We start from the raw sequence: 18,891 nt of genomic DNA on the forward strand, positions 1-18,891 counted from the left end.
CCAGCCTCACTGTGTCTCGGTCGCTTTTTGCCTCCATTACCCCCTTGGGGCTCCCACACCCCCTTCTGGTTCTCCTGTGTCGGGAAGAGGTGGTGGTGGGGAAGCTGCTCCGGGGGGTGCCTTGCCCAGGCCCTCCCAGCTAGGGTGAGCAGCCCGTTTGCCTCTGCCAGGGGAGAAGGTGTGGGAGTGTGCAGTCCTGGGGTCTCTTTATGTCATCAGTCACCCATCGGGATCAGCGGCAGCTCTGTGCTCTGTTAGTGTTCTGAACGGACGCGTCACGCTCACGTGGTCCTCTCTTCCCTCGGCCCAGATGACGTCCCCGAGGACCTCAGGGACCCCTTTTACATTGACCAGTACGAGCAGGAGCACATCAAGCCGCCCGTCACCAAGCTCCTGCTGTCCAGTGAGCTGTACTGCCGTGTTTGCAGCCTCATCCTCAAGGGGGACCAGGTGGCCGCCCTACAGGGACACCAGTCTGTCATCCAAGCCCTGTCCCGGAAAGGTATTTACGTGATGGAGAGTGACGACACCCCCGTGACGGACCCCGACCTCAGCCACGCGCCCATAAAGATGGTGAGTTTCTCGCGCGTTTGTGGGGGCGGGGGCCGTCGCCGCGGGGACTGCTTTTAGGGCTTCTAGGGCCACGGCCACCAGCATGGCGCCCTGGCCTGTCCTGCTGCCGGCTGTCCCCCCGTGGCCCAGCTGCACGTGGCGTGGTCGGCCCAAAACTTGAGGCAGAGGTAGCACGAGCACAAGAGTCCCGCAGGCCGGCCGAGGTTTGTGCGTGTGCGAGGTGTTGGCGAGGTCCTGAGCTGCGCGTGTCTCCGGGGGCCCGTCGCTGCAGAGAGTGGGGAAGGAGCCGCTTCCTCTCCGCGCTGGTCGGCGTTGGGAGAGCTCCGTGGACGCCGAGCGTGGGCCGAGACCTGTTAATAAAAACAGCTGGAGGCAGAGGTTTTGCAGGTGTTGTGCTCCACCGTCCCTGAGCCTGTCCTGTTGGGTGGTTTCGTGCGTATCGCCTGTGTGTGTCGCGACACAGAAGGAAACGTGCCTGTCTTTCCCCGTCCCCACTTTCCTCTGGGGGCCGCACCGCTGGTGGGACTGCGCCGGCGGTTCCCCCTGCTTCCCTGTTGCTGCTTGGGCTGGTCACTGGCGTTTTGCACTCGTGGGCTTTGTGACGATGTGTTGTGCGAGTCAAGAGGCTGTTCCTCGGTTCTGGGAAGAAAGGGTGCAAAGGTGTGCTGTGTCGCCAGCCTTCAGGGCTCCTGACTGGCACCCGGGGGCCCGTTTGTCGTCCTGCGGCCTTGGACACACCTCTTCCCCTTGGACCTTTTGTCTCAGCCCTGAAACAGGGTCCCCCCGCAAGGGGCTCTCCAGGTTGCCATGGAGATGAGAAAGGCACGGGGTCCTCCACACCACAGAGTGCCGAGTTGGCCGGAGCCTGGGGACGGATAATGTGCAGATAGTGACCTTGTCAGAACGGAGCTGGGTTGGAATCTGCGAGCCGAGTCTGTGTTGAACCTGACTGTTGCTTCTGCTTCCAGAGCGCCCACATGGCGATGGTGGACGCCCTCATGATGGCCTACACCGTGGAGATGATCAGCATCGAGAAGGTGGTGGCCAGCGTCAAGCGCTTCTCGACATTCAGCGCCTCGAAGGAGCTTCCGTACGACCTCGAGGACGCCATGGTGTTCTGGGTGAACAAGGTGAGTGCCGGGGGCCGCGGCCAGGGCGGGGGCGAGGGGCTGCGAGCGTCTCCTCGAGCCGTGTGAAGGGCTGGGGTGCCCCTTGGGCGGTAGGTGCTGTCTCCACAGAGGACGGGAGGCACCTCCTTGCGTGTCCCACTGAGAACCAGCCCCGAGCGGGGCCCGTGAGGGCAGGAAGCGAGTGTGCTGTGTGCGCCCTGCGCCTGCGGCCGTGCGGACCGAGAGGGCTCCGCGCCTGGCCGTGGAAAGGCGGGGTGTGAGCGGGGCCTGTCGGGTCCCGGCCTGTCGAGGTTCATCTCCCTGCCTCTGGGCATTCAAGGAGGCCTCGATTTTACAAGGTGCTTTGGCGATTAAGAGAAAAGTGGTATTTTCCTGAGTGCCGTTTCCCTCTCTTGAGTTCAGGAGCCGCCAGTGTAATCTGCAGAGTGTGGAAGTAGTTTTAGTGGCTTGTGTTATTGATAGGGTTACCTCACCAAAGCTTTTTGGTTAATAAGCATCCTGATTTGCACGTGTGCCCTGGGGGACGCTTGGGTTATAAAGCAGAGGGAACAGAAGACGGAGCTGTGCCTTGTCACGCTGTTTGAGTGTGCCACGAGTTGTGAATGACGTCCTCATACAGTTGTGCGTGCATTCTTTACAGTGTAAGGCTTTGATAAGAGGCGAGGTAAGGATCCGTGGCCGTGGAATAAGTCGAGCATGGTGAAGCCAGGCCCTGGTGTGTGGGTCGGCTCCTTTGAAAGGACCTTCCTTCATTGTCCTGAGAAGCACGGCCTTATGTCAAGTGCCTGTTGTAAATTCTCACTAAGACGCCCGTTGTGTACTTGGTTTCCCACCCAGGTATAGGTCAGGGGGATCAGATGGAGGACCAGATGACCTAGAGCTCTTCCCAGTGAGGTAGAGGCCTTCTCCAGGGTTCACTGGAACCTCTGGGTCCTGGTGTGGACTTGGAAGCTGGCCATGGCCATGGCCTAGCAGGTCGCCTCTTACTTGTCGCCGCATGTCTTACTTGTCTCTTGTGTAATCCCACACGTGTCGGAAGCACCCACAAGAACTTGGTTAAAAAATGATGTTTGGGGGGTTGCCTGGGTGGCTCAGTGGGTTAAAGCCTCTGCCTTCAGCTCAGGTCATGATCTCAGCATCCTGGGATCGAGCCCTGTGTTGGGCTCTCTGCTCAGTGGGGAGCCTGCTTCCCCCTCTCTCCCCTGCCTGCCTCTCTGCCCCCTTGTGATTTCTGTCAAATGGATAAGATTTCAAACAAACAAACAAACAAAAAGATGTTTGGGGCTGCTGTGTGTTTCCATAGGAAACTGAACCCCCAGTGATTCTTTCCTTCTTTGTTTTGTTTGGAGAGCGAGAGGTAGGGAGGGACAGAGGAAGAGGGAGCGAGACACTCAAGCAGGCTTCACGCGGAGTGTGGCGTCCGTTCTGGTGCCACCGTCCTGAGATCATGAGCTAAGGTGAAGCTTAGAGTCCACTGCTTTGCCCGTGCTCGCAGGGGTTGTTTCTGTAAATCCAGCGTGAGCTTCTGAGGTCAGGCGTTGGGTGTGTGTGTTCTTACCGGCGACCTACAAAGCTACGTTTGTTTCGGGAGGTCAGCATAGCGATTGGACAGCTCTCTCCCAGCCGTGGTTACCGCAGACAGAGCCGCTGTCCGTCGCCACACGGCCTGCGCAGGGTGTCTTGACCTTGTGCTCTATGTTCCTCCTTCCCTCACCGCTGAAGTTCAAGTTCTAGCCTTTCTCCCCCTCTAACAACTTGCATTGAGTTTTTCCGTTTATAAACGAAATGACATGGTCATTATAGAAAATTTAGAAAACACCATGAGTAAACAAAATCAAATATTATATTTGCTGTAACTTTTCCAGTTGGAAATGTAGCATTTTAATATAAACTCTCATCATTTTTGTTCATTTGGATGTAATATGTAGGCTTAAAGGCACAACTGGGTGCTTCCAGCTGCTGGGCCCCCAGCTGAGGCTTGCTCTTGGCAGGATGGGGAGGGGTGTCTGGGCTGGCCTGCGGCCCGCCTGCTGTAGTCTCCGGGTGTGGGCTACGTAGGTGGCCATGCGCATTTTGCTTCTGCTCGCCACCTAGGTGAGGTTTTTTTCTAAAGGCTTTAGAGTGGTTTCTGCAGGTTCTGAGTGTGGCGGTCGGACTGGTGTTTCATACTGTTAGTCCATGAAGGCGTCTTACTCCGCGACTTCCCCTAGATCGGAGATGACCGAAAAAGAACTTGCCATTTTTAAGGGTGAAACATAGTGTCATCTTTTACTTTTATGTTTTCATTCACTGGGCAAATCAGAGTTTAAAAAATAGGGTATATGTTTGGCTATTTCTTTTTTTTCCCCCCAGTAAATTGTTTATCATCTTTGGTCATATTTCTTTGGGGGTGGGGTGTATTCCTTTTCTCCCCTACGTGATCACGTTTCACATATTTTAGGGGTTGCCCTCCGTGTTGCAGTGTTTTTGTACACGGTTCTCCAGGTTCTTGTTGCCTCTGTTTGCCTGTGGGCCGTGGCTTCGATGCGGAAGGTGGTTGTCGTGTGGTCGGCAGCGTCACTTTCATCCGTTCACGGCTGTTTTCTGGCACTAACCTCTGTTGTAAAGAAATGCCCTGCTTCTGGCGTATCTGCTTCTGGTAGGCATTCGCTCATGGGACCTTCCCCTTAGGTCCCTGGCGGCCTCCTGTGGTCACGTGGCCTGCTGGGGTTGGATCTGCAGTCAGAGGTGACATACCTGTGACTAGGAATGACATTGTCACAGCTCGCGACCCCTTTCTTGAGTGCCGCACTTTGGTTTTCCTGGAGTTAATACTTGCTTCCGTTTTTTTGGTGACTTTTCTTTGTCCTTGCTCAGTAGTTACATTTTTATTCAGTGTTCTCCATGTTTCGCTAGTTCCTTAGCATTTCCATGTGAACACAAGCTTCTTACGTTGATCGATTTTCCCTCCTGTGTGTTCTTCGACGCTGGCCGAATGCTGAGCCCTGGCCAGGGCTGCTGCGCTCACAGCTTCACGGCGGTTTCGCTCCAGCGTGGACTCCCAGTGTCAGACGGGGGCTGTGCTCACTCAGCTGCTTGCGAGGCTCCTCTGGGATGTGCGCTCCGATGCAGGGCAAGATGCACCCCACGCTCTCTGCACTCAGGGTTTTCCTGGAGCTGTGACGAGCCGTGAGGTCCCCAAAGCCTTTCCCACATGGACTCCAGTGGCTGTGGGTCCTCGGGCGCCTGGTGGCTTGGAAGGGGGCCTAGAGACCTTCCCACCTTCCTTCTGCGGGTGGGTTTTCTTCCCACTGAAAACTGCTGCATGTTTAACAAGGTTCAGGCGCTCGGGAGTTCCCGTAGGAGCTTTCTCTCCGGCATCAGTCTTCATGCCTGAGGACATCTGGGTCTTCTTCGAAGCTGTGCTTGTCGGCAGTGTGTTCCCCAGATTCCTGCTGGGTGAGTAGGCTTGGGTACAGATTTTGGCTTTTCTCACTGCCGTGTTGGCCTGTTTTCACTTGGGAACGTGTTTCTGTGGGTTCACTTCCTTTCTGTGTCTGTGTGCTGCCCCCCCTTTCAGCCACTGTGGAGTCGATGCCTGTCGGCGACCTCTGGGTTTTTTTCCTCTGCGGCATCACTTCTAGGGACTGTGCTGCCCAGCCTGAGTGGTTCGGTGGTTGCCACCTAGCTCTTGCCTACCTGCCGGCTGGCCCTTGCCGCACCACCATCTGGAGAGCCCTTGGCGTCCGTGCTGGGCCGGCCCCCGTTCTCCCTCTCAGCTGGTGCTGCTGTGCCGGGAGCGTGTGCGGACATGGCCGCGTGCTCAGAAAGGTTGTGGCTTTGCCCGCATCCCCAGCTTCTGAGCAGGCCCCTTTCCCTCCCGCTGGGTCATCGGGCACTCTGGAGGGGCCTGGGGATTGCCCTCCCTCGGGCTGGGACTCCCCACTGAGCTGTTCTCCAGAGTCCCTGCTCTCTGTGAGTGACTGAGCTGTCCTGTGTCCGGAGTTCTGGAGTTGGACCAGCACCATCTTGCTGTGGCTTTTTTCATTTTTCTTGATGGCTGGCCAGTTGCTTAGTCTTTGACAAACAAACAAAACCTACCTTCACTGCTGTATGTTTGAGTTTTGACAAGTGGCTGTGTGTTTAACACTCACAGTCAAGGTGACATCTCCGTCACGTCACAGAGTCCCTTTGTCCCCTGTACAGTAGTGCTATAGCCTAGATCACTGCTGGTCTGCTTTCTTCCGTGGGGGTTAGTGTTAGCTCTTTCAGGTTTTGATAGAAATAGACCCGTGTATGTGCTCATTTTGTGGCTCGCTGCTTCTGTGGAATGAAATGGTTCTGACATCGATCCACGCTAGTGTGTCTGCCAGCGGTTTTCTTTTCGAACTCAGGAGGCTTCCGTTGTATGAGCAGAGCGTGGCTTCCCGGTCCCCTGCTGATGGGCACCGCGCTTGTTCCCAGGGTCCGTCTCTTGTGACTGACCCTGCCAGGGACACTGTGCACAGGTCCACAGGCGGGGTGTGTTTTCGTCTCGTTGAGTAGCGTACAGAGGAGTACATGGACATATGACCGACCGTTGGAGGAGGTTGCCGGAGTGTCTTCGCAAGTGACGAATCTCCCACTAACGAGGGAGCCCCGGTGCCCCTGACTGTTGCCAGCACTTGGCCTCGTTGGTCTGTCCAGGTGCCCTTGGAGCGGACGTGTGCAGCCAGCTTCCCACGGCTTTCCTCCGTTCCTTCCCGAGGACTGGAGACGCTTGTAGGTAGTCTGTGGTTAGCTGCGTGTTCAAGTATGCTGCCCGACTTCGGGTTTTGTATTTAATTCTGTGTCAGTTTGGGTGACTTGTGACTTCTAAGGAATCTCAGTTTTACCTAAATGATTGAATTAAATTATTATCCCTTCAATGTGTGCATGTCTGTAGTGACGTCTCCTCTTGTTGCTGTCACTTGAGTTTCTTTCCTCCGTTTGGTCTGCTTTGTCATCTTCTGTGATCTTCTAAAAACATGCTTTAGATTTTTCCTGATTTCTTTTATTTGCTATTGAACTTTTCTTCCTTTTTATTTTGAGTTCGCTTTGCTCTCCTCTCTGGTTGAAGGCAGAAAGCGAGCACTTACAGCCCTGTCTCCGCGCCAGCCTGTAGCTCTCCAGCAGGAGCGCCCTGTTTGCGTGCTGGGGCGCTTGTCCTTCTCGGGGCGCCGCCCGCAGCTCCCCCTGCGGCATCCTCCTCCCCCCGTGGCTTACCTGGAGTGTGGGCTGAGTCTGCGCGTGGCTGGGCGGCTGCTGGGCTCCTGCAGTGCTCCGGTTTCACACTCTCTTGTGCTCAGACAGTAGAGTCCGCGATGTCAGCCCCGACTCTGTTGGGGTCTGACGGTCTGCAGAGCGGCTTTCTTGAGCACTCAGCGGGTGAGGGCACATGGCGCGTGCTGTGCCAGCACTGTGGGGTGCTCTGCCATGGGCGCCCCGGCTGTGGGCGCCCTGTCCCGCCGCCTGTGACAGGCCTTGTGGTCTCGGTGCCCGTCTTGGGTTCTGCTCCTCTGTGTTTGTCCTTGCGGTCTGCTGTTACAGGTACGGTCTTTAGGATTTCTGTATCTCCTGGATGGATTAACCCTTTTGTCATCAGGGAGTGTCTGTCTCTCGTCCAGGTGCCCGTCCTCGTCCCCAGGGCCGCCTCCACTCCTGAAGCACAGCCGCTCAGCTTCCTGACCACTGGCGCGCCTGTGCCGCGTCTCTCCCTTCCTCCTCGTACGTCTTCGCGCTCTGTTGGCGGTCTTCCCTTTTTTATTTTAATTTTTTTTAAGTTCTCGTTTTCAGTAATCCCTGCCATTATGGGGCTCGAACACACAAGCCCCTAAGATCAAGAGTCCAGGGTCCACACTGAGCCACCCAGGCGCCCCTCTCCCGTCTTTCTCTTTAACACGAGCACCGGCCTTGTCGCTGAAGTGTTCAGAGCGGTCACGTGTAATGTGGTTCCTGAGACCTGTGGGCTTGAGATGTGCTTTCTAGTTTTTTTTTTCCTTTCCTCATTTTTTCCTTTTCTTTCTTCTTTTATGGCTTATGTTGGACTATTTCTCAGTACTCTGCTTTATCCAGTAGTTTTTGGGGGCTCGTTTAGGGTTTATAGTATGCATCTTTACTTCTGCACAGTTGACTTCAGATAAAGCGATACCGTTTCACAAATGATGTCAGAAGCGCCTTTTCCCTTCCCGACCTCTGTGGTGCTGGTGGCATTCACTCCCTGCAAGCGCAGACATGCTACTTTGCTTTCAACAGTTAGCCTTTTAAAAAAATCACTATTGTTATTATTATTATTTTAAAGATTTTATTTATTTATTGGACAGAGATCACAAGTAGGCAGAGAGGCAGGCAGAGAGAGAGGAGGAAGCAGGCTCCCTGCTGAGCAGAGAGCCCGATGCGGGGCTCGATCCCAGGACCCTGAGATCATGACCTGAGCCGAAGGCAGAGGCTTTACCCCACTGAGCCACCCACATGCTCTTCCCGTGTTCTTGTTTAATAAAACACTCAGTTTTGGGCGCATGGGTGGCACGGTGACTGCCTTCGGCTCAGGTCATGATCCCGGGGTCCTGGGATCAGGTCCCGAGTCGGGCTCCCTGCTCAGAGGGGAGCCTGCTTCTTCCCGTCCCTCTGTCCCTCCCCCTGCTTATACCCCCCACCCACCCCCGTCTCTGTCAAGTAAATAAATAAAGTCTTAAAAAAAAAATTCATTTTGGTGTTTTTTCATCTGATTATAGTTTTGACCATATCCCTTGAAACATTAATGAGTATTTTTCTCCATGATTTTATTTTATTTATTTTTTTAAACATTTATTCATTTTGAGAGAGTACGTGCGTATGCAGGGGTGGGGGAGGGGAGAGAGAATCCTCAAGCAGACTGCCTGCTGAGCCCAGAGCCCGGCTTCAGGGCTCGATCCCAGGGCTCTGGGATCATGAGCTCAGCCGAACCTGCGAGTCAGACACTCAGCCAACGGAGCCACCCAGGCACCCCCTGTGTATTATCTTATGATTGCAGTTTCGATTTTATCTTTGGGTTAATCATTCAAGAGAGAATACTTTGATTTCTGATCATTTGTATTAGTTGTTTAAGGGGTGTACAGTTAAATCTTACGGTTAAAGTTGATTTGGTGTCACGAGTGACCAGGCAGGGAGCACGTGGGACACCCGCTGGGCTCTGCCGCGGGCCGTCCCGGCCACACGGTCTCACAGTGGTTTGTGCTGGTGGTGACAGTCTGCGTTGTCTGTGCGCCCCAGGCGTTCACCGAGGTGGCCCGTTGACCCTGTCGTGAGGTGACCAGCATCACATGGGTGGGCAGGGGCATGGAGTATTGCAGGGAGCAGCGGGCCAGCTTTGGTCTCCCTGTGGAGCGGCCGTGCCGTGGGGTCCCTGGACTCCTGCATCCGCGCGGTGGGCCTCAGGGATGCCTGCGCCCGCGGGACCGTGGACACGCGGGGTGGGGGTGCAGCTGGGGGGTGCAGAGGTTTGGGTGTGCAGATACCAAAGCCATCGCCCTTTTAATGCATTTTTCTTCTGGTGCAGAGGTTTGGGTGTGCAGATACCAAAGCCATCGCCCTTTTAATGCATTTTTCTTCTGCTTCAGGTAAACCTTAAAATGAGGGAGATAACAGAAAAAGAGGTGAAGTTAAAACAGCAGTTGTTGGAAAGCCCAGCTCACCAAAAGGTAAAGGGCCAGTTCACCTCCTCCCGAACGTATCCCGCTGGTGTCCTCCGGGTTTAAAGAATTGTCGGTGCTATTTGCTTCCTCTTTACTGGCGCGCCCCCGCCCCACCCCTGCGGAGGAGCAAGGCCCCGAGGTCTCCCGGCAGACCAGCTCCGTGCCTCGGTGGGCGTGGCAGCGCACTGGGGTTTCTCCCTGCCGGGGGCGGGAGGGTGAGGGGTCGTGTAGGTCACGTGGGAGGGAGAGGGAGATGTTGGGAGGGACTGGAAACTCAGAATGGGGACGCGTAGGGCTACCTGGGAATTAGCCTCTGGATGCCACAGTTGAGGAGAAAGTCGCCAGCTGTCAGGGGTGCCCCCGAGAATTCCTTCTGTGGCCCACAAGGTCGAGCGTGGCCGGTGGTGTGTCTAGAGCCTGGAGCCCAGGCAGATGATGTTACGTGTCCCGTGGAGCGACACGGATGCTGCATTATCCGTTCTGCTCATTTCTGTCCTGTCCTTCCCCCTGAGATAGTACTTTTTGTGCCAAGCAGGCATGTGACTGCACCCACATCCCTTACACGCGTGTACCATGTGGCCCGGCCACGTCTGTGGTCTTGGCGTCCCTTCGCCTCTTCCGCGCGCTCCCGGACTCCGGGAATGCCGTGGGCACCACGCTCTGGGCCACACTTTCCGAGCCTCATTGGTCTTCAGATGGGCACAGACGACGCCCTGAGCACCTCTCCGAGTGGCCATTGGCATCTGTCGGTGGTGGTGCCTGGCCCGCGCCGAGTTTCCGGGGTGTCCTCTGCTCCCGCAGAGGCTAGTGTTGGTGGAGGTGCCTGTGACTTCCCACCTCAGTCGTGTGGTGAGCGAGGGCGTCCGGGTCACGTGCACCGGACAGCCCTTACCTCTCAGAGGACGTCCCGGCTCGTGAATGTTGCGTGACGGTGTGTCTGGTGCGGTTCTGCCGGGCCTGTCTGCTGACACTCTCTCCTGCTTCCTCCCCTGCTTCCCGAGCAGTCCCCCTCCAAGTGGTACTGGAAGTTAGTGCCCGTAAGTGAACGCCGTGCGCCCAGCCGCACCAGACAGCCTTCGTGTCGCGGTCACTTGCTTCCATTAAACAGCTGCTCACACTCGAACCTGGTCCTTTGGTTGAAAGGTCCTCCCTGGGATGGGCGCTGCTTTTCTCTAGGGCGAGCCGTAACCCGGTTCTGGGCTCAGTAGGCTTTTTGTAGCCCATACCCAGCTTGGTTTTGCCCGATTTTTTAGGTCATTTTATAGGCAGACTCTGGCGTTTCTTCTTATGGACACTTAGTTTACTTCTTTACGTGACGAGCATAAACAGAGACGAGAGGACCCGTCTCTAGTCTCACAGACACAGGAAGGAACGGTCGGATTTCCAGGTTACTCTTGACATTTTATCAAGATGTTACATCCCTGACGGTGAGATTGACTGTGACATCTCCTAGTGAGTGTGACCCGGGTCATGGCGTGGCTGCAGGAGGCGTGCCTCGTGGAAGGCCACTCGCGTGGCGGAGGGGGACGTCCCTCTCTAGAGACATCTCGTGGGGTGTGCGGGGCACCCCTGCTTCCTTCCCACCCCTGCACTTTGGGGTGGGGAGCGGGACGGCCAGGCAAGGCTCTGAATTAGGTCAGCAGATTCAGGATTTCTGGAATCCAGTTTAACAGTAAGTGTGAATTTTCCCATAAGAAGAAAGTTAAAAAGTGGGGATTTGGGTCTGCAGTTTTAGCTGTGCTCCCCTTGCTGATGTGCTCAGGCAGCAGAACCCGTTTGTTGCCCCGTTCCTGTGGGAAACACGGGGCCCTTCCAGTGGTGCGCTTTAGGCTGGAGCTGTGGCGCACAGAGCTTTCCGCAGACTCTTTGTTGCCCGTGCCTTCAGTTTAATTGTTCAGACCAGCCAGTCCGTAGTGTTTTATCATGAGGGAGACACCATGGCTGTCAGCTGGCCAGCGCATGCGTTTGCTGGATTCTGCTTTGTGGCCAACTTTGGGGAGGATTTTGCTTCTCTCTGAGATGCGTTTGTAACCAAGACGAGGACAAGCTTGTTAGGAGAGTTTGTGTGTCTCCGCACTTCTGGAGCCCTGATGGCCAAGGGCCTGAGTGTTAAGTTATGTTACTTAGTGAGGATGTCATCGGGAATTGAGCCATCCTGTAGGAAGGCGAGTCCCAGCGGACAGTGTTGTAGAGTCTGAAAGACGTGGTCAGGAGCAGTGGCCCTTCCGGCCTCGCATAGAGGCTGGTAGCTGGGGCCGCGCCTCCAGCGCCTGGTGGACAGGCTCGTGTGGCCGAGCCTGGGGCGCGGCGGGCAGGCCTGGCAGGCTCCGCCACTACGCGTTGGCGCTCTGCGGCCTGGCGTGTTAGAGACCTGCCTTGAAGGTAACGAGACAAGCTCTTTGGACCCCGAGGTTGAGTCCTTTTCCCCAATCTTCAGCCCATGCCATCCGTCTTCCACGCAACGCCATCTGCTTTGCTGCATGCCGTGCTCTGTCTGTCACGTGTGTGCTGTGTCGTGTGTGTGGAAGCCTGGCCCGGTGCATGCGCTCTGCTCTGAACCCGGCCCGTGGGCTGTCCCCGTGGCCGCCCGCCGTCCCCGCTGTCACGGGCCCTGAGAAACAAGTTAAAGTCTCCGTGAGCACATGTCAAGGGCACGGAGGAAACCGTTCCTGCTTGGACAGAGTTTTGGACGCACGGCCTGCCCCGGCTGTGTCGACTCTTCTGCTGGGAATGATACTCAGACAACTTTAAATTCTTGATTACTCAGTGATGGTTTTTCTTCGGGTGGAATCCGGCATGAGTCTCAGAAATGCGCGGTCGTCAGGACGGACTGGTTTTCTTTCCTGTTTGCCTCGTGTGTTTTCTTCCCCTGGAGCGAGGCGGCTGTGCCGTGAGGGTCGATGCAGAAGAAACGGAGTGCGTGCACGGCGGGACCCCGGGGACGAGCGCCTGCGTGGACTCGCCTCCCCTGGGTGGCATGTGTGTCGGCACACCGTCCCCAGATATCCTGTGGTGGGGGCCGTGCCGGCAGGCCGGGGGTGGCGCGGGACCCGGTGCACAGCCCCTCCTCAGAAGGCAGGAGGGTGGAGGCCGTGGCCGCCTGCTTGTCACAGGGCATGTGCGCGTGTCCGGTCTCCTGACGCCCTGTTGCGTTTATGAGAAGTCTATGGAATTTTCTTTAACGCGGTTTGGGAGTTTCTCAAACCGTACGTTAGTGTTGTTTCGCCCCTTTCTTAACAGCTGAGGTTAGGGCTGATCCCACCGAGCCAGGAGCAGAGAGGCAGGTCTTCCGAGCCTCAGTGTCTCACCATTTAACTTGTTTCTCATCGTGCCGAGCGGGCGGCTTTCGGGAGTGTGGCCGCGCACCCTGCCTCCTCTCTCACACGCCCTCAGAGTGGGACAGCCCGGCGGCGTCCTGCTGTCCCCCAGGGTGGCCGTGGCGCTCAGCTCCCCGGGTCTTAGCATGTGTGTTCAAGGCAGAGCACGTCATCCGGACATTCAAGCTTTTCCTGTGTGGTTGCCATTGTTCCCGCGTCATCCAGTGGGCATCGTGTCCGCTGTCCACGTGACGGGCTGCAGCGTGGTGGTCGTGGGGGCGCGGCGCGCGTACACTGTTCTCCTTCTGTCGACTGCAGGTGCGCTATCGCCGAGAGCACCTGTCCGCCCGGCAGCCGCCCTACTTCCCGTTGTTGGAGGACCTGATGCGCGACGGCAGTGACGGGGCCGCGCTCTTGGCTGTGGTCCACTACTACTGCCCAGAGCAGATGAAGCTGGACGGTGAGTGCTGCACGCCCCCGGGGGGGGTACCCGAGCCCTGCGGGGCGCGCCACGCGTGTGTAGGGCCAGATGCATAAAGGGCCGGGGCGTAGCACGCGGAGTCCTTGACCCCAGCCAGGATGTCTGTGGATAGATGCAGACAGACCAGGGGGATGTGCTTATGCTTGACCTGCGTTTTTATTTCACAGAGAAATGGGATTTTGGAAGTATTTGGGTAAAGTCTTAAACTTATGTGACTTCTCTTACATTTCAGTGTGGTTAGGGTTTTGTCTGTCTTGCTACAGTCCATTTGAAACATCTAGAACTGGGGGCCTGGTGGCTCCGTCTCAGCTCAGGCCTTGATCTCAGGGTGGTGAGCTCAAGCCCTGCGTGGGGCTCCACGCCCTCCTCAGTAAAACTGAAATCATCTAGAGCCTAGTTGGGGGGCGGCAAGTGTGGGGTGCGTTTCTGAGTGGCTCCCGCATGCGTCCTGCTGGTGACAGGTCTTAGGTGCACGTAGCCCGGTGGGTAGGGAGGAGACGCAGACGCTCCGTGGACTGCAGGGCAGCGGAAGTGTGCGGGGGCTGCGGGAACAGGAATTCGGGTTTAGGTTTTGCTAAGCATCTTTCCTTCTTTCTGAGGGAGGGAGGCGCAGGCCAGGAGCGTGCCCAGATGACTCCCTTACCGGTGAAGTATTTGTGTTAGGCGCGAACCCCAGGGGATGGAGTAGAGGTTATTCTGCCTCAAGCACGGGGGAGGTGGATGTCATAGTGTTTGTAGCTAAAGCAGTAGCTGAGCTTGAAAGAAAGGGGCAGTCTTGGGTTCCAGAGAGGGTCTCTGTCATGGAGTGAAAGTCGTGGCTGGCCCTGGGCCCATCAGGCCTCTCATGCTCGTCTGGCCTCGGGGCTGTGTTTTTAGGAGCATTGTGATCGGACCAAGGAAAAGACAAGGAAAGGCCTGTGTATTGGCCTCGGAAAGATTGAGGAGACTTGTCGGAAGCCTGTGGCCCTGGGGCTGGGGTGATCTTTCTTGAGGGAACAGATCTTCCAGGATGCATCATGGGTGTGAAGGGGTTGACTTGTATGTTGCCCGTGTGGTGAGGGGAAGTTTCTTCCTGATCTGAGTCTAGCACTAGTTGGAGTCTGGGGCCATGGCCGGGGGTGGGGTCTGCTTAAGGCACCTCCAGGAGCCAGGGCTCCCACGTGCCCGCAGAGAACGGCCACCCGTCCTGAAGACAAGCTCCATGGGAAAGCAGGACCGTGTGGGGAACGGCACATCTGTCAGGTCTGACTCCCAGGCAGGGTGAAAAGGAATGTTGGAACGAGAAACAGAATGTTCAGAATGAGGGAGGACGTTAGAAAAGAGGTGGGAACCCTAAGAAGGGGGCGGGGTTGTTCAGAGTGTGCTGGAACTTTCCTGGGCCTCAGAACCTCGATGGGGGTTTCCATGCCTGTCGCCCTCCACATTCTGGCTGTTTCTTGGGTCCGCCTTCCGGCTCAGCAGTGCAGACAGCTCTTGGTGCATCCAGCCTGCCCTCTGACCTGTGCGTCGGGATCGCAAGACAAAACGAGCTTCTGGCAGGCGGGAGTCCCCGGGACAGAGGAGGTGGAGCCACGGGAAGACGTGGCCGCATTGAGCCTCGTTGCGTCTGACAGCAGCACATCAGCGTGGGTTTTAAAAGTGACCAAAGTCCAGGAGGCACGAATGGAGTCACACCCTTCAGTTCAGTCACGGCAGCTGAGGGGGCGCGTGTACAAGTGGGGGAAGGTGGGGAAGATTCGGCTCCAGGGACCTGGCTTGGTCGAGTGCACGACTGCGCGGGGTCTGCGCTTTGAAAATAAGCAAGCCCGGAAGTGTCTATGGAAAATGGATTTGATTAAGGCCCCAGAAGAAGCCTCGGCAGATTGCAGAGAACGGATACTCTTCCCACAATGCAGTCAATGGAGAAATCGTTCTTCAGATCTCTAAAATTTCTAATGTTAAGAAAGCAAAGACGATGCATGGCCGTCCTAGTGGGGGTGTCCAGTGCGAGCTCCCCAAGGGCAGAGTTCCCATCTGTCCCGTCCAGGGGCGCATCCCGCCCATCTCTCCCGCGCCCAGGACAGGTCGGTGCCGGGTACCCGCGCCGCCCAGCGAACGGACGACACGCACAGAGCTTGTGCTGGGCAGCCATGGGCGGCGGGAAAGGGCAGGCCTGTGGCCGCAGGGCACGTTCTGGAAAATGAGAACTTTAAAACAATGAACGAACGAGGTTGATCTAGCGCTAGAAGCCCGAAGAAAGCCGAGGGAAGGGGAGCGGCGAGTGGCTTCTCTCTCCTTCCGTCGTCAGCAGCCCCGACAGCAGGGAGCTGAGGTGCAGACTCGGTCTCGGAGGGCGCCGGGCCGCGTCCGGACTCTGAGCGGCGAGTGCCTGGATACAGCGCGGCGAGGAGCGGCGGCGCTCAAGCCGGGGAAGGGGACCCGCTCGCTCCCGAGAAGCCCAGAAAGGCAGCAGGACAGACGCACTCAGGGAGGGACACAGTGGGGACTCGGCAGGCATGCCTGCCGCCAGCGCAGTCGCTCCTCCTTCAGGCCGCAGTGACCTGACATAGCTCAGGAGATGGGCCACACAGCTCTCGTGTCGCGCGTCTCACGCACAGCCGGGCAGGCTTGGTGGTCGGGCGCCCTGAGAGCCGGCCCTGGCGGGAGGGAGCGTCTCATTCCGGAGGGCGAGACGCTGCTTCTTGATGTGCGCCTGCCCAGGCGGCTGCCTGCCTCCCGCGGCGCCTCCAGTCTGTCTGCTGGTCCGTCTGCCGCGCTCCCGTGCACACGCCTCGGGGTGAATGGGGGGGTGTGGCACGCACACGGGTGGGGCTGGGGGGTGGGGGTGGGGTGGGTAGTACGCAGCCACAAGAGAATGAAATCTGGCCTTTTGCAACCACATGCATGGACCTAAAGGGTGTCAGGCACCGTGAAGTAAGACAGGTAGATAGTGTATGATTTCACTTACGTGTGGGATGTACAAACACAAGCACAAAACAAGTCAACGCTGGGGGTGGGTGGGTGGTTGCCCCGGGGGGCCGGGGAGGGAGAGTAAGGGCCTCAGCCACAGGAGCAGCCCCGGGGTGACAAGGACAGCTCGGGGGTCCAGTCGGCAGTGTGGGCGCGGCCTCGTGCGGGGACAGACGGTGACCTCACGTGTCGTGGGGAGCGTCTCGTGACGTATGTAGCTGCCAGCTCACTCTTCTCTACTCCTGAAGCTAGTGTAATGTCAGCTGCGCGTCAGTCAGTCGAGCCGGGGCGCCCCGGGGCTGAGCGGGTGAAGCGTCTGCCTTCGGCTCAGGTCATGATCCCGGGATCCTGGGGTACAGGCCCGCGTCAGGCTCCCAGCAAGGAGAGTCCAAAAGCAAAGTGGACGGCGGGAGAGAAGACGGGGAACAGTGAGAGGCCTTGTCTGGACAGACAGGACCGGAAGGCGGGGGTCGGCTGCAGAACGTGCCGGAAACAGGCTGTGAGAAGCCGCTGGACGCCCTGGGAGCCCGCCGGTGCTGGGCCCCTGCGTCTACACAGCCTGCCCTCGGGGTACCGGCCTCGGGGTCCTGCCCTGCCCCTGCCCTGCCTCCGGGAGCCACTGTCCCTGAGTCCTGAACAAAGGAGGACCCATTGACGGTGCTTGGAAGGAGTTTCTAACTACATTCGCAGATGCGAAGCATCAGTATAAAACCCGTGATTTCCTCGGATTGTTCGTTTGTTGCCGGTCCAGTACACGAATCGTTACAGAAAGGGACCAAGTAACGTGACAATTTACTTGGAAGCGCGAAGGCAAAAGGACGCGCCACTGTTCGACTGCGGTTTATTTGGGTGCGCGTGAGTCACAGGAGACGCACGGGGACTCCCGCTGTAGTTTGCTCCAGACACTGCCTTGGTTCCGCGCTGGATTTTCTCTCTCTGGACCATCTGAGAAGGACTTGGGGGACAAAGGCATTCTGTCCTCACAGCAAGAGTCAGGAACGTTCTGTCCATTGTCGCCGTACTGTCGCTGTTTGCTATCGCTCCCAGTGCGGGTTCGAGCCCACGCCACACCGTAGGTGGTCGTCAGGCCTCTTGTGTGGTGTCCCGTCGTTGGGAGCCGGTTCCCAGTCTTTTTTGTCTTTCTCGGCCTTGACCTTTTGAAGAGTACAGCAGGTCCTTTAATTTGTGGAACGTCCATTGTTTGGGTTTGTCCGTTGGCCCTCCGGCTGAGATCCTGGGCATGCATTTTTAGCAAGAATGCCCCAGCAGTGGTGTATCTTCCCAGGGTAGGCTGGTGTCGTGGCCCCTTGGGTTGCTTGGTTCAGGAGGTGTCCCCAGGCTTCTCCAGTTTGAGACCGCTAGGATTGCTTTCTCATTAATTCGTCATTTGGGGAAGGGGCTCTGAGACCGAAGCCTGTTTCTCATCAGACTTCAAATTGCTGGTGGTCATGTCCGTCAGCGGCTTTCTCTCTCTGGCCTTTCCTCTTTGCCCGTGAGCCTGCCCCTGAGGGGAGTGACGAGCCTTCTTGCCCCTGCCTGTGTGTTGGTCTGACTTGGGGGCTCGAGTTCTTGCTGGTCCAGCGCTTGTGACGGGGTTTCGGACAAGTCATTCTGAAGAATCAGAGTGTGGGGACTTGGCTCTATGAAGACCAGGTTTTGTTGAACTTTACATTGGCCAAACCGGTGGTTTGGGCCTGGGAGAGTCCAGTGGCCCCGAGGAGCTGGACCGGCCATGTTCTGGGGGCTTGGTGCCGGGGAGGCGCCTGGTGCTGGGGACGGGTGGCCACCTGGGGGGAGGCCGTGAGGTCTCAGTCTACCTGAGGTGGGAGTCCCTGCCTGGGATGAAACACCTACACCTGAAACACAAAACTTAGAGGATTTTGGGAAGAAAAAATAGGAAAATATTTTTTGGACATCAGCGTTGGGATGAATTACTGAAATTACAAAACAACCACAAGCGATAGAAAGAATTATTACATTTAACCATATTGAAGGTCAGGGCGCTGACCAAGGAACACTGTAAACAAAATGAAGTGACAGATGATAATCCGTGAGAAAATGATGGGACCAACAGACAAAGGGTCATTGCTCCGTCCTGCCGTAACCATGGTGAGCGGAGAGTCTGCAAATGAGAGGACAAGGAGCAGCCCGCGGAGAAGGGACAGGCGTCGCGGAGGACGTCAGGGATGCCCCCCGTGGTCAGGGAGGTGCCATTTCAGAAGGGGGACCTCACGCTCGTCCAGGTGGCGGGAGCTCCGAGGCTGGCTAACGCCCAGCTGTGGCAGGGGGGAGCCGAGAGCAGGTGGCCCGGTGTGCGGAGCGCGGCTCCTGCTTCCCCCCGCTGCCTCTCGGAGAGCCGCAGGAGCTGCGCGCAGAGTTGGTTCTCACGGCGTAGCAGCGGGAGTTGGAGGACGCCGGCCAGCTGTCCACACGCAGGACTGAAATCTCCCGCCCACACAGACGGACGGGGAAACGTAAACCTGAGCTTGGGGAAAGACAGGCTGCAAAATGGCAGGTGGCCTGTGTTACCCAGAGCGTCCATTGGAGAAAGCTGGGTCGTGGTGCCATGTGCATGGACACCTGTGCGGGCACGGGTGCCGCAGCCGGAGAGAGCCGCAGCCTTGGGTGCGCGGTGGGGGTGGGCTTCAAGACTGTCTGTGGGATTCAAGCACTGGAAGAGAAGACCGGAATCAGATAAGGTGTGCTGTGATCGCTTCTCCCGTCTGCGTGCGGGTGCTCTGGGATCCGGTCCCTGCATTTGTCAGTTTTAC

The 18,891-nt window shown here is 57.2% G+C and overlaps 1 protein-coding gene across 3 annotated transcripts in view; it reads left to right on the forward strand.

Moving 5' to 3' along the window:
* The first annotated feature begins 308 nt into the window (after positions 1-308).
* CAMSAP1 (calmodulin regulated spectrin associated protein 1) overlaps positions 309-18,891 on the forward strand; it is a 36,005-nt gene continuing 17,422 nt past the window's right edge. The window contains exons 1-5 of one of the 3 annotated variants that reach the window (XM_059410339.1): positions 309-573; positions 1,542-1,703; positions 9,299-9,379; positions 10,378-10,410; positions 13,009-13,150. In XM_059410339.1, coding sequence (XP_059266322.1) covers positions 514-573; positions 1,542-1,703; positions 9,299-9,379; positions 10,378-10,410; positions 13,009-13,150 — 478 coding nt within the window. In that variant the 5' untranslated portion in view covers positions 309-513. The remainder of the gene's footprint in view (positions 574-1,541; positions 1,704-9,298; positions 9,380-10,377; positions 10,411-13,008; positions 13,151-18,891) is intronic. The other 2 variants (XR_009406198.1, XM_059410340.1) reach the window with 2 other exon arrangements.

The sequence above is a fragment of the Mustela nigripes genome, chromosome 9 (genome assembly GCF_022355385.1).
Source record: "Mustela nigripes isolate SB6536 chromosome 9, MUSNIG.SB6536, whole genome shotgun sequence".
Taxonomy (NCBI): domain Eukaryota; kingdom Metazoa; phylum Chordata; class Mammalia; order Carnivora; family Mustelidae; genus Mustela; species Mustela nigripes.